Consider the following 15237-nt stretch of genomic DNA (forward strand, 5'->3'; position numbering starts at 1 on the left):
AGGTATTGACCATGTCCTTGGTTTTGTACAGGACACTGAAAAAACAGTTCCTGCTTGAAACTAGTTTCACCACAGGTGATGCCACGACAAGAACACCTAATTCTCAGCCCGTCTGTCTCCTACCAGAACTCAGAGCTCCAAGTAATGCACTGACACTCCCTGTACAGTGTCAAGGAAACCAGATGTTCAGGAAGATGATCCACACCAGCCTGTGCTTGGACCGTGCTAGTCCAGGAGGCACTATGGAGGCAGTACTGAATGCTGAAGAGGAACACATGATGTAAGCAGCAATTTTTAGAACGTGTTAGGTGTGTTTAGAGGTGTGTTTATTGCTGTGTGTTTCACCCCTTCAACTAGCAGTTGCCTCTTTCCTTCTCTCCACCCAAAGGACAATGGTTTTTTCATGCATGATGCAACAGCTCCAGAAAAACACACTGACCAATGGCTCCATCCCCTTATGGCTCAGATACACTCATGGCAAATGGGACAAATGGGGCAAACAGAGGAGAGCAAGGAACTGGTGAATGGGGAAAACACTTCTACAGACAGCACTGGGGAACATTTCACATACAGGAGAGACAGTGCGCAAGTATTAAATGAACCCAATGGGGTTTATGTCTTAGGCTTGTAGGCATCTAGGTGTCTGTAGGGAGACCTGCAGCAATCACAACAAGAGCTATCACTGGCAAAACTGGGTGGTGAAGGGCTGCAGGTACTTGAGGACCAGCAGGAAGCTGAATAGGTGCTTGTACATGGACAAGTAAAAGAGCACTTAGGCACTGACATTACTCTGTTGATCCAGATTTTAGTCTTGAAACAGAAAAACAGTGAAGTGCAATCATCCTCCAAAGCCCACGGTCTACTGGACATACTCTCTGTGCTTCAATTGCCTTCGGATCAGGTACTCAGAATCCCACAGGATATCATCTCAAGGATTTATCTTTTCTTTCCTATAACCCTCCTTAGAATATCCTTCTATTTTATTGACAACTTATTGTACAATTAGCTAGACAACTACTGTAGGATAAATGAGAACTAGGGAGGAGAAAGTAAATCTAGAGACGGAAGATTTATCCGTCAAGGTCGTTAAGATTTACAGCCCAATGTATAAGAGGATTTGAAGGATATGCCTACTTTTGAACTCTGAACGTTAAGATCCAGTCCTGGTGCACACAACTAAGAACAGAACACTAAACACCAGTGTTTTAAGGGCATAGTCCAAAGACAAAAATGCTGCAATTGAATGAAGGGAGGAGTGAAACTCTTCATCGGTGCTGTTTGAGAAAAGGGTAAGTTATGTGTTATGACATAACTTTGACTAACATCCAGATGCAATGCAAAAGGGATGAGTCTGTCTCTCCTTCCCCTTGCTCCTAGACAAGAAATTCCTTCCTTCCTTCCTTCCTTCCTTCCTTCCTTCCTTCCTTCCTTCCTTCCTTCCTTCCTTCCTTCCTTCCTTCCTTCCTTCCTTCCTTCCTTCCTTCCTTCCTTCCTTCCTTCCTTCCTTCCTTCCTTCCTTCCTTCCTTCCTTCCTTCCTTCCTTCCTTCCTTCCTTCCTTCCTTCCTTCCTTCCTTCCTTCCCTTCCCTTCCCTTCCTTTCCTTCCTTCCTTTCCCTCCCTCCTCTTTGTGCCAGCTCTAACACTTAATGGAGCCTTTGCTGAGCCATCTCAGCTTGCTAGCCAGCAAAAAATCTAATTAAGGGAAAAAAAAAATTACCAATTTCCTTTTTTCTTTTTGCTGGGTTTATGTATTATTTCAGCACAGCGGAAGATCCAAAAGATGGCAAAATTCATGAAAAGGGAGATAACTGGAATGTATGTAGAGATGAAGTGAACAGAACAGGATGTGTTTTATTTCCCCTTTGGACAGAGGTAAACTGTGAGGTTTTTCAACCATAATAGGTGATTTAAGAAAGAAATGGAAAATGGAAGTGGAGACTAAGAAATAAGAGAGCTACAGCATTTTCAGTTCAAAAGTGGAAAGAGTAAAAGAGAAAGTACTCAAGCATGACCTGCTGCCACCTATAAAGGGTTTCATTAGCATTGCACAAGCCCCCAAGGATGTCTCTGACTCAGGTGCCTCCTGGCCCTCAAGGCACAGGGATTCATGCAGCTAGAAGTGGAAGATTCAATTTCTGACAAGGCTGCAGTACATAAGAGCAGCTTGAAGACCTCTTCCACCTGAGGAACAACCTAGGAGGCATTCTATTGTAGGTGCTTTCAGAGCTCCCCTTGTCTGGAACTTTCATTAAAGGAATGCTCTCTGCCAGGCTGTTATGAGACTTTTAATTACACTTCAATTCTGTTTCCATTAACTACAATGAACACTGAATCTGGCCCTCAAGGTTTGCAAAGTTCTTTGAAAGTTTTGAAAGAAAGAAAGAAATTACAGAACTGTGAAATCGCACTTTTATTCCTGAACAATGCATCTGCTCCTGTAGCATCTTTCCCAACTGATATCCTAATCAATTTTGTGACATCACAGCTGCTGTGGAATTTTATTAAATCCTTATGGAAGGGTTTGATAGAAGGATCACTGTGCAGGGAATATGCAGCATATATATTTAAACAATTAACATATATTCATTATTTACACTATATTAGCAAAAAAAAAAAAAAAAGAAAAAAGAGGAAATTACTAATGATGTGTGAGCAGATTTTTTTCAAGAAATATTCACAGCTGTCACTATGAGGCAATAGCAAAGACTAACTTGTGCAAAATACTTTCATCTGTTACTACACCTTGGCCTGATTTTGTGTATGTGTTGTGCTTTACTGTGGACCTTTATGCATTTCTCACTGAAACTGCAGCAAAGAAAAGTGGGAAAGGAGGTGTGGACAAAAGACATGAAACTCCACCCTCTTGACAGAAATTATTAAATAATCAAATTATTAAACACAACCTTACAGAAGCATGCCAATGTTATGCACACACCAGCAGACTCACTGGAAACCTTGAGACCAGTACAAATAACAAACACCAAACAGCATCATGAGTTTGCTTATCAGATCCATACAGTTTATTTAAACTATATTACTGAGAAAGCAGGCTTCTGTAAACACACACACAAATTCAGTCAGGATCCTATGTGTTAAATACCAACTTGTGGAGGGTTTGTGAAAGTACACATCATAAATTTTTACCTCTGCAACCACAGAATAATTACCAATATTATGCCTGAAATAATTACAAACCATCTCAAAAGCTAAAAAATATTTCTGCTGTATTTATGCACAGTGAAAATCAGTCTTATCATATATGTTTTATAAATCTATTATGGGTTTTCTACCATTTACTGTGTGACTTTCAGCAGTATATAATAAATTATAGGATAACAGATTTATGTCACAAATCTCCAAAGACTTCTGCACAAATACAACAGTTCATAGGACTTCAGTTTTTGTGTATAGATGAATCTGAGAAGTGGTTTAATTCTGTCAAAATAAAAGACAGTGCAGTTTATATTTTCAATCCAATTCTAATACATATATATTTACAGGTCATAAAAAATCCAAACAAAACCTTCTGTTTATCCATATTATGATTTAAAATGTGCACGCTGAGCTGTGGCTGAGCAAATAGCAGAACTGCCTTTGACAGAAATAGAAATTCCTTTTTGTCCTACCTTCCAGTGATGATAGTTGCTGTTCAGCTTCCAAATACAATTGAGAAAAGATTGGTCTGGGAACTAAGTTGTTTGAGCGGAGAGAGGCCTCAATAGAATTATGCAACACTTCTTCAAACCGTGTTGTCTTGAGCTGACCAGCGTAAGAATTTCCCATCTTCTCAAAAAAAAAAAAAAAAAAAAAAGACAAGAGCAAAAAATAAAAAATATATTAAACATATTACAGTTTAAGCACTCAGAACTCAATCACTGCATGCTGATACCAGGCTCCACATTTCTCATGAAAGAGAAATGCCTCATTGTCCACAAAGAAAGGCAAAGAACATTGACTGCAGCAGTCCCTGAGCAGATCCTGCTGGTAAATTACAGGAAGTTATCTAAAAGTAACAGCTTTCTGCAATTCAGCCGAATTGTGTATAAGGCAGCAAGCTTTGGCACCTTCTTGAAAAAGTGACTAGAAATCTGCCTCAAGTAATTCCTTGATTTATACAGCAATTGAGGAGATGCATTTTCAATAGGCATCAATCTATTGTTAAACAGTCTTTCTGTTTTAAGCAATTTGAACAGAATAAATGATCTGGGCAATAGCACAGTTTTGTGCACTAATCTTTGCAGGGTCCATTATGGCTGGACACTGGCTAAAGCAGTTGAACATATCTTTTAGAGGTGCTGTCTCATAAATAATGTAGCATTGATGTAACCCAGAGAAGGTGAAATATAACTTTTACTTTTCACCCTAAACAGTATTTTTCTGGTAAAACTAGCATTTTTTTGTTGTTGTTAGAATGAAACAGTATCCATTCGCATGGACTGATGTTGCATTCATTTATTTATTAGCACTTTACTTTTAGTGAAACCGTGTAATTTATTCATTCTGTCATTGAGCAGACAGTCTACTCCAGCTGAATATTCCCTGGACTTAACTGACGCCTGCTTTCCACAGGGAACACAATGAACTGGTGTAACCAAAAGCCATGTCAGCTTTCTTCCCCTATTACAAAGTCACTCTTGCCCTGGGCCCCATGTCCTTTCCCTGCTCAAGTAACTGTGAATAGAAAGCATGAAATGCTTCCTGTTTGTGGCAGTAATTCCTGAACACTGAACAGCCCCTCCTCAGCACTGGCTGTGGCTTGGGAAATCAGCCTGTTGGGAAGCATCCTGCAGGAATCAGTCAAGCAAGAAACCACATACTGCTTGTCATGGAAAATGGGGATTGAAGGGAACAACATACAAACTTGTTGTTTGGATATCTTTTTATGACTTTGTAAAGCATATTTTATATATATAATAATATTTCAGTGTATTTGTTTGCATCATGTTAATACTGTACAGAGAGTATAGCTAGTACTACCTGACGTAACATTGTTATAATAGATATACACAATATTAATAGGATCATAAAAAGAACTATAAAACAATGGATTCAGTATTGAAGAAAATGGTTTAGATTAAAAGAAGGCACTACCAACAAAATACTCATGAATATAAACAAAATCAAACAGAGAAGTTGCACTGAATAGTACTGGTATACCCAGTTGGTAAAGGGTAAATGTGAAGCTGCAGAGCCTATTAGACCCTATGTTCACTGCTAAAATGGAAATCAGGCTACACCTTCTCTTCCATCACAGAAAGCAGATTACAGTTCCCATCCCACACTGATAGGAACCCTCTTTTGAGTACTGCTTCCCCCTACACCAAAGGCAGCTGCACACAATGAGGAAAGCCTGACATCAGTGTCCTTAACAAGGAAACCCCAGGTCAGCTCTGAAATTAATTATATTCAATGCTGAATGCTTGCTCAGGATTTATAGAGCCTATGAGTGGTAGAAGAGAAACCCTGTATTTAATCCTGAGGATGGCAGAAACCAGCATCTTATCAATGTGATGTTACAGATAAGAAATCAGTCAAGATTATATTATTTGTGAAACAGGTGGGTTCTGGAATCCTTTGCAACACAAGCATGTTTATTTGTCTACTAGGCAGGTAATTTAATTTTGTGAATGGGTTGGTAAAAAGAAACAAAAATATACTTTCTGGATCTGTAAGCTGTCATGTGCTTGTGTGATCTTACAATCAGTGTAAACACAATCACAAACCCAGGAACCTATTTTGGAAGATATGATAAATACTTTTTAGCTATTTTTCATCATAAAACACATACCACTGGAACCAGAAAATTGTCACTTTGGAGCTTTTTTTGCCAGCGCCAGTCTTTGCTGTTCAGAGTCCCACTGACTCTCAATTGCAGGAGAAATTACTTCTCCAAAGCAAGCAAGGGAGAAACCATTTCCCACTAACTGCATGACAGTTGTGATCCCCTCTTTTCTTTAGAGCTGCCCAGACTCTGGTATCTGAATTGCCAATTGCTAAGTCCTTGGCACAGGAAGCAAAAACTAAGTCCTGTGTCCCTGCTTCAATGAACTCAGCCCTGATTTGTGTTTCTCCTGGGTACAGCTGGGTACCACAGACTAAACTTTCAAATGCTTGTGAAAGTCCAAGCCATGCATGTACACAGTGACAGGATCTACTAAAAAAACACTGACACAGAAGGATGGCCCTCGACCCCATCTACTGATAAATCAAAGGGCACCTCCCTATCACATGGTGAGTTTCCATGGAGAGCATGCAGAGGAAAATACTTGCCAACACAAGGAGGGGAAAAAAGGCAAAGAGTTGGACCTGGAAGGGCCACCTAAGAGCATGATAAAAAGACAAAAAACACTCTGAGCAGAAAAAGAAGCTGCAGAAAAAAATTGCAGATACAAATGAACCAGGTCAGGCCAATGCCTTAGAAACCCACAGATAATGCCGGCAAAGAGAGATGCCAAGTCCAGGCATCTGAAAATGTGAGTAAAAGTTTGTTAGTCACTGAAAGGAGCATCTCAAATTCCAAATAAGGAACTGTCAGCATTTCAGTGGTAAACAGGGATTATGTGATTAAGAAAAACAGGGACCTTCTTAAGGGTGCATGTCTGTCACATATAGAGTCAACTTCAAGTTCAACTGCAGCTGAACTCAGGGTTTAAGAAAACCTGCTGTGAGCCTGCCCTCCAGAGCTGTGATTTAAGTAAGGAGCTCCCTCAGCCATGAGGGCAATCCCTACAGAGAGCCATGACAATGACTGGTGACAATAAGGATGATAGCCAGCAGCAGGAGGACATGCAGCACCCACATCAGGCAGGGAGAACAAAGACAGCAACACCCCACTCACCTGCTGCAGTGAGGAGCACCAGGGGTTTGTGGAGACTGAAGATCTAGCACAGCAGTTGTGGACAAAATTAATCTTACACCTAGGACAGACTGGGTATCCTAAGGAATGCTATGGACTTTAGAGCATGGGAAGTAATCCAGGGCTTTTAACAACTCCCATTGGAATAGACTGAGAAATAAAGCCTGCCTGCAGCAGAAATTGAGGAAACTAAAGAGTATATGCAGGCTGTGTTATGTTGACTTAAAAAAAATAATCAAGGTAATTAAGTGGGAAATGAGGAAGACCTGGTTGGTTACTAAGAAATTCAGCCTTAGATAAAACATACAAGTTATTATAGGTGGGAATGTTTATATTAAGGTGCAAGTTTTTTGCATTACACAATACAATCAACACTGCTACTTTACTACATTAATCCTTTCATTATTGCTGTATAGCAGTGAATATGTTTTCCAAGTTTGAGCAGCCAGCTTTCATTGAAACAGTTTAAGAGAGCAATTGCTAAGAGGAGAATACCAAGATGTTCTCATGCTCTCCAAAAGAAACTTGCTATCACTGTGACAAAAGTCATTTTTTTGCTTGCATAGAAAGAAAGGGTTTGTTTGCATGGACAATGGATTTAGGTATCTAAAAGTCTATCTATTAAAGTTTTTCTGTGAGGAGGGAGAAAGCATTATTTACTGCAGGTTAACAATTTGTTAACAGAATAGTACCAGAAAAAGGTGTGTGATTCTTTTGCCCTTTGAACATGTTATATTCATCCAGTAATACTCAAAATCCATCAATATTTGTAAAGCTCAGTAAAGACTCTAGTAATTCTTTAAAAACTGTATTAAAACCATCAGTCTAAGAAGAAAGAAATCTTAGGGTAGGAACTTGAATGTAAATGTAACTGTAAGAAGAAAAATAAATTTGGAGACAGCACAAAACTGATTCTCTTCATTGGCAGTGATATGTCCTCCAAGATCTTCCTCCTAGATTCAGTTCAGCCATGAAACATCACAATTTACTCTTTTATTTCCATTAAGCTATCTGTAATTACAGTGTTTTCTCTAGCTTTGGATTTGGAAGAATAAATTATTTTAAATCTCCTATATTAATGTGTGTCACATGTAGAAGTGATGCTGTGTGATTTCTATTTCCCACAGGTTACATAAAATCCATTTCCACAGGCTGCATAAAATTCTTGATTCAGGAGAACTAAAACACACTCTGATATTCAGCCCCCACGAGACCCAGTATAGTATTATAGGTTATGTCTTTACTGCTAGCCTCAAAATAAGATTAGTCCATCCAAAATGCCCTTTGAGAACACTCCCTGTCCATTGTGACTCCTGGAGTGTGTCTGGGAACCACTGAAGAGAGGGAGTACAAGCACCAGAGCTATGCCAAGACATTACAACAGAAAATTGATTTTTGGCACACAGAAATCTGTCCTTCAATTGTTTCATTTAGTAATACAGCTGTAGCCCATATGGGCAAAGACAAATTGAAAATTATTCTTCCAGAAATCAACCTAGTTGTTGATGAATCACAAAATTATCACTTGTAGAAGTAATTTACAAAGCTTTTTTTTTGTCAGTACAAAATCACCTAAAAGCATTGTAAAGAGGTGGATTATTGCCAATTTCTGAGAAAAATACTAGCTGCTGGAAGTCAAATCTATTTTCTCACTATTCTGTGAGACTGAGTTGGCAGTAAGAGAGAGAGGGGAAAAAAGGACTGATGTTTATGATATAATATTGGAGCGTGGGAAACCTCATCTCATTTGAGATTACTTCCAGACCAACATTTTGCCAAAATAATTTTCACGAAAATCTCCAAGAAGAGTTTGATTTTCTGCTGTTAGTCTTACCCAGAAAGAGAAATTTTCAAGCTTCAAAAGATGCTGAGAAATGAAATTACAATCCTCTGCTGAGCCCAACTCTACCAAAATCAACAAGAATAAAATCAGTAGTCACTTATGGATCTGTTGATTGAAATCCACTTCTTCAGGGAAGTAACTCATTCCTTGGCAGTAAAGCTGTCAGACAAATGAGAAGTTTCTAATCATTCTGTGTTTAATAATGACTAAAGTTTGGCAGTTCAGTAGACCCCATTTGGTCCATTACATTTTATATGCAACATAAAAACCCAACATAAAAACCTTTAAATAAAACCGCAGTTACCTTTGCCAGAAATTCTAGCTCATTCTCTGTTACCAGACCTTAGAACTTCTATATGTCTTGTGGACTTACATGAGAAATGTTATCTAAAGAGCAGTCCAGATTAAACTTAATGGTTTCCAAAAAATTTGGATAGTAGCTCATGATGAAACACAGAGACTCTGATTAAGGTTGATGACAGGTCACAGAGAATTTAATCCCACCACCTTTACACAGCCAGAAACAATTCTGCTGCTGTTTCCATAAAAAGAATATACTGTAACAAGACTACTCAGATCTCGCTACCACTTCTTTTTACCTTCTGTTTGCTTTTAATTTTTATCTTCCTTTGATTTTGAAAATCAGGCTGACAGGTATTCTCTCCTGCATCAACAGTGAGAGGATTTCCTCCCTCATGTTTCCAGGCAACAGGATGGTGGAACAGGAGCGCAGACTGAAAGGTGTCAAGGGTTTTTTGTTGGTTTTTTCTTTTTTTTTTTTTTTTTTTTTGGCAACTCTAGATTCCAAGCCAAATTCCTTATATTAATCACTGAAACCAGTTCCCTCATTCACTGCAGAAGTAAATAACTGGGAAATGACTTTATTCTCAGGAGATTGCTGCAGAGATTAATACAGACACTTTTGCAATGAAATTCAATACAGAAAAATTCCCCCACCTACTGAAAAATCAAGTCCATTTCCTAATTGACCACTATAAAAAAGGATGGAAACAAACTTGGACAAATCAATGTTAAACCATCACAATAAAAAACATTATTAAAAAGCTATTGCTTTCTTTTTCTTCAGGCAGGAAATAAATCAAAATTTTTAATGGATCATTCTTATTATGGATTTATTTTACATCCATTTTGGCCATAGTAAAGACAATTCAATCTAGAAAAAGGTGTTTTCTTATTTTTTGCTGAAATTTTTCAACCACAAAACCAATAAGCATTAATTCTGAATGTTCATTTTTTCAGTTAAAATACTACAATTCATGCAAGGAACAGCAGCAAAAATAGCAAATGAATATTTTCTATAGAGAAAACAAAATTAATTTCCTGATATGTGTGAAAAAAACCCAAATTCTCATACAAATTCAACTTTACATTGAACCAAAAACAAAAAAAGCCAGATGAAATCCAGAGCAATCTAAGTTGTCATAAACTCATTAAAATATGCAGCTATGCTGAGGGATGTGGATTAAGGCATGTTGGCAATTTAGTGACAAGGAATCTAAGCTGTGACAGCCTACACTGTACTCCTGGGGGAAACCAGAAAACTCCAATTGCAATCAGATTCCTTTAATTAATTAAGGATGAAAGACTGTTTTGGTTTTAAGACACAGTTTGGGCTTCCTTTATGGCTACAGAAAATGTAAGCTTCCTTCACCCAAGCAACTTTTATGCCTGCTCTCAAACCAGAGCTGATGTTTTCTGAGACATTTAAAGTACTGTTTTGTGCTAAAATGACACCATATTTTAATTTATTTTAAATAGAATTTAAAAATGCCAAAGTTCAAACTGCTCATAAGAGAAAATCCTTTGTTAAGAGCCATATATTGGATTACAATTCAAGATTTAAAAAATCATAATCATAAGCACTATTAGGACTGATGCCTGATAGAAATCTGTATTTGCAAAACAAATTCAGAAGAAATTTTTACTTGGACTTTTAAAAAGTGACTTAGCATCTATTATTAATCTATTTTAATTTTCACTGGAAATCTATTTCAGACACAATGATGACACTGGTTTTCATTTATTTGCTTCTTGTTTTAGCATGAACCATCATTTTAAAGACTTGCAATTCTTTTATATCCTGACAACTGGGCCAAGGAGCCTCTTTATAAAAATAAATGTGAGCTGGGTGATAGTCCAGTGTTGCAGTAATAGTGCAGACTGAGACTAATATATGATAGGGCAATAAATACATTTAGCCAATAGCATCTCATCCTGTAAATTCTTTCACATCCCTCTCTGCAAGAAACAATGTATTCTGATGCAGATTTCCTTGATTTTCCTACAGGATCTCATAAAATTTGCAGGTGTTACTGGAGAGAAGATCCCTTACTAGCAGCTTCCAGCATAGTGCAGCTAAATTACTTTTAAAATGCTTTACTATTTCTCCAGCACAGAACCCTGATCCTGAGGCTGGTCAGGCAGCACTGCCTTGGCTCCCATTTGGCTTTTGTGTGTTGCTTTGATCAGCTCCTGGCTTTGGATGAAAGCAATTCTGTCAGAGGCCACCTTCAAACTCTCATAAAAAAAAAAAATAATTACATACATAAACCCAATTGAGCTTGTTAAGCAGCAGGAAGAAGCCAAATAGAGGGAGGAGAAAGGGAGGGAAAGAGGTGCCACAAACCAGGGCTAGGAAGCAATGATCAAAGTGGTGACTGGAAAATTAGTAAAACATATCCCCAAGTTGTACATGTCTGGGGCATTCCTGGAAGTGCAAAGGCTCTCTCACTATTACCTCAGGAGACACAACTCTCTTTCCAAGAACTGTCTCAGGCATCTCCTCCGTACCTTTCACAACACCCATTTGAGATCTCAGAGTAGATTGGCAAATCAGGAGAGAGATGATCGTGAAATGCATGTTTTCTAAAGAAAATTCTAAGAAACCAGAACTTGGGGCATACTACTCTTTCTTCTCATTACTGGTGCTATAGAGTGTTTCCAAGAATCTTTTCCAACTCCAAAAGGGGTATACAAAGAGCAATGCTGTACTGATTGTACAGGTTAGCTCTTTGAGGCGTTCTCAAACCCAGACTTTTGTTTTTCCTTACACCAAGCCTCCAGACTCATCACTACCCCTACACCTCCAGGCTCAACCCTGGAAGCAGTGCAGCAGAGGTCCATGGGGCAGCCACACACACACACTGACCAGAATGGAAAGCTTAAGCACACTTTGGAGCTTTCTTTTCTTCACACTTTTCACACTTTTTCTTTCTTTCCTTGGAGCTGTCTGCCAGGGCAGCAGAGGCAGAGCCAGTGCCTGTGGCAGATCTCCAAGGATACACACAGAGTGCACAGGTTCAGAGGCTTCACCTCATTCACAGCACACGGCCTCGCTGCTTGAAAGACAGCTTCACAGATTCTACTAGCAGAGCACACTCCACTGTAGCTGGGTCATATTTTCCATTTAATGAACAAAGAGTAGACACAAATACAATGGGAGCTGTCTAAAATGCCTCAACATCTGTGGATAGCATAAACATGTGTAGATGAGTGTATCATGTTACTAAATAGATCTGAACCTCAGGGTTTCCTCAATCTGGAGATCCACAAGTATTATATGTTAAAATACATTAAATAAGAAACATTCACAAACAAAAACATGCAATCCAAAGCATTATTCAAATATCTTTAGCTAAAAGTATCAGTAGAATCCTCAAATTTAATTACGAAACTGAACTTAGCAGTTTTAGATCTGAGTTGTCTACTTTGAGAGCTTAAAAATTCAAGTTGTCTGAACTTTTAGTTTTTTTAAGTTTTCCTTAAGAGGAAATCCCTCGAACCAAGGACAGCAAACAAGAGATAGAAAATGCAGACAAATTAATATATTTAAAAGACTAATATTAGCTGTAAAGTGTCTCACAAATATTATATTTGAAGAGTAACCAATATAAGATGGTGTATGTTATATTAGCATTTTTGTTAAACAGTAACAGTATTTTTCAGCATGGAAATGTGCAACAAAAAGATATACTGTACCTTACTGAAAGCATGCACTCCTCAGTGGCTTCCAGTAAATGATCCAGAAGTTTCAGATCCTGATTGCAGTGCTGAACACTTTACACCTGTGGTAACTGCCAGTGATTGTCTTTGTGGAGTTTCCTTTTTTGTTTCATTTAAAAGAGCCTGCTGCTTGGCAAATTGGTGAGCACACTTAAGGCTCCTGAGTCAGCACTGCGCAACTGAACAACTCAGTCGGGTCACCATGACACGAACACTCTCCTGTCACAGCAGAGCACAAGAAGGTTTCAAAGCTATCTATTCTGCAATTGTGGCAAAAACTAAGAAATGAGACCACAATATACCCTGGCAAGCTGTTCTCTAATTTGTGTGCTGGCTATACTAAATGATAAATGGTCTGACTTTATGTCTTATTAATACAAAAGTGCTGTGCTGGGTCATGGTGCTCCCAGCCAGGCACACACGAATCCATCAATCTGAAATATTATCATCAACATTTTGCTGGAGGCTTTTGGAAGGACTGAAATGGTTTGGGGTTTTTTTTTAAGAAATAAAGATGTGCTTTTGTACTTTAAAGATATCAAAATCACTAAAGAAAGCATAAAGTGTGTACTGCAGGTATTTTGTTTTGTTAACAGAAGGAAGATTAACAGGAGAATGAAATCAGGTATGTAGCAATATTATCTTTGTGTTGGTACTATGCCCATACCTCCTGTACAAAAGGATAGGAAATCAAAACAGTATTTGAGAGAACACGTACAATGTAACACTGGAAATACCAAGAATCAGCTGTTGCATCACATTTAAACAAACACTGGATGTTGTCAAGATACAGCTACAGTACATGTACAGAGGATGTTTCTGGAAAGAATGTATTTATCAAATATTTCTTTAGCTAACAAATAACTTCGGAAATAAAAGCAGTAATTCTGATAATTGAATTTTCTTTCTCTCGTATCTCCAAGTCATGCAACATTCAGTTACATGCTTGATTTTAAACTCAGTTAAATATTACTGAAATGAGTAAAATCAAGCACTTGTCTAGGCTCCCAGTGGAATTAAGTTTCTGTATAGCCTTATATATGGCATTATAAACTTCATATGCAGAGTATCTTTGGTACAGCTCATGAAACTTCACTTTCACTCTTCCCTCTCAGGACATGGTTTCATGCCTGGCTCAAGGTACTCTAAACTCAGGTTACTGCTGAAAAACATCTCTCACTGTTGATTGTATATTCCCCCTCCGTTGTTCAGTGGCACTGATGGCAGCTGATATAACTGAAGACTAGTAATTCTTGTAGGGTCATGTTTTGCTAGATCAGAGTGTTCATCTAGCTATGCACAAAGTATATGGACATTAATATATGCAAAATAAAAGTACCAGTACATGGCTAGGGAGGGTTGTGAGAACAGTATCTTTTTCTATAAAAATGCTTTAAATAAGACTTTTAAATTTTAAAGATACACCCTCTGATTCTTCTGTAACATAAGAGGGAAAAACCTGAATTCTAAAGCCTATTGAAGAATTGTTGGGAACTTTGGTGATTTAGTGCTTTCACTGAAAACACTTTTCATATTAATTGAAAGTTTTCACTGTTTATTTGGTAATTTTTTAAAATGTATGCTCTCTATATATACTCACCATGCTTTAATTTTTGGTTGGCCCTGAACTGGTCAGGTCGTTGCACAAGATGATCCCTATGGGGTCTCTTTCAACTGACAGGCTCTACTCTAGTGTAGTCAATTTTATTCTTAGATTTTAGATTAAAGCACTCCATTTAAGAATGTGAAAAAGAAACTGTCCAGAAGTTAGTAAATAATGATTTAGGAGAGTGACTGGTATCTTTTTGTATTACTATGGAAGTGAACTAGAAGCTTTATAAATGTTCTATATTTAACACCAAATACAGGATACCTCAGCCATGCATTTTCAAGTAGGATACAAAATCATTTGGCTAAGAAATGCAGGAATGACTGACTGGTTTCCTATCAGCACTGTACAACTGTGTATCTTCAACATATTGACTTGACCAAACTGGCACCTGAAATATTATACTGACAGCCAAAGTTTAGAGAACTCCAAAAGGAAAACAAACATTGCAAGAAATAGATATGCATGTGCGTGAGAGGTGATTGTTGAAAGAGTCACTTTTAATAATTTACCAGGCCAACAAAAACAAAAGCCAGGAAATCCACCTTTTAAAGAAGTATAACTTGTCTAATGCCAGTCAAACCTATTTGCCCCAACAGTGTAGTGCATTAATGAGCAAAATTTCTCTAGGATGCACTCCCAGGATGTTTTCTGGAATGAAATCAGGATGTTGCAGTGTCTGTCTGTGACTTTGCTTTGTTGCTGGAAACACCGCATCCATGCTAAAAAATATTAGCATAGAGTAGATGCTAAAGAAGAACATGTTAACCTGATATTCAGGAATGGAATGCAGAAAGGAAAAGAAGCCTGATTGCTTTGGATATAAGCATGGAACAGAAGTTCCAGAGGAGGAGAAAGGGCAAGAGAGCACAAAGGGCCCTATTGTGTTTGATTAGTAGCCAGAGC

At 38.1% G+C, this 15237-nt stretch overlaps 1 protein-coding gene across 8 annotated transcripts in view; it reads right to left on the reverse strand.

Moving 5' to 3' along the window:
- The window catches only part of GREB1 (growth regulating estrogen receptor binding 1), an 88755-nt gene that overhangs the window by 52253 nt on the left and 21265 nt on the right, over window positions 1-15237 (reverse strand). For 6 of the 8 annotated variants that reach the window (XR_010083877.1, XR_010083875.1, XR_010083876.1 and 3 more), the window contains exon 2: window positions 3627-3783. Coding sequence is in view for 5 of the 8 variants with exons in the window: in XM_063424844.1 (XP_063280914.1) it covers window positions 3627-3783 (157 nt within the window). In the remaining 3 variants the exon portion in view is untranslated. Of the gene's footprint in view, window positions 1-3626; window positions 3784-8690; window positions 8859-12698; window positions 12942-15237 lie in introns of all 8 variants that reach the window. The other 2 variants (XM_063424835.1, XM_063424826.1) reach the window with 2 other exon arrangements.

This window comes from Prinia subflava, chromosome 2, assembly GCF_021018805.1.
Source record: "Prinia subflava isolate CZ2003 ecotype Zambia chromosome 2, Cam_Psub_1.2, whole genome shotgun sequence".
NCBI lineage: Eukaryota > Metazoa > Chordata > Aves > Passeriformes > Cisticolidae > Prinia > Prinia subflava.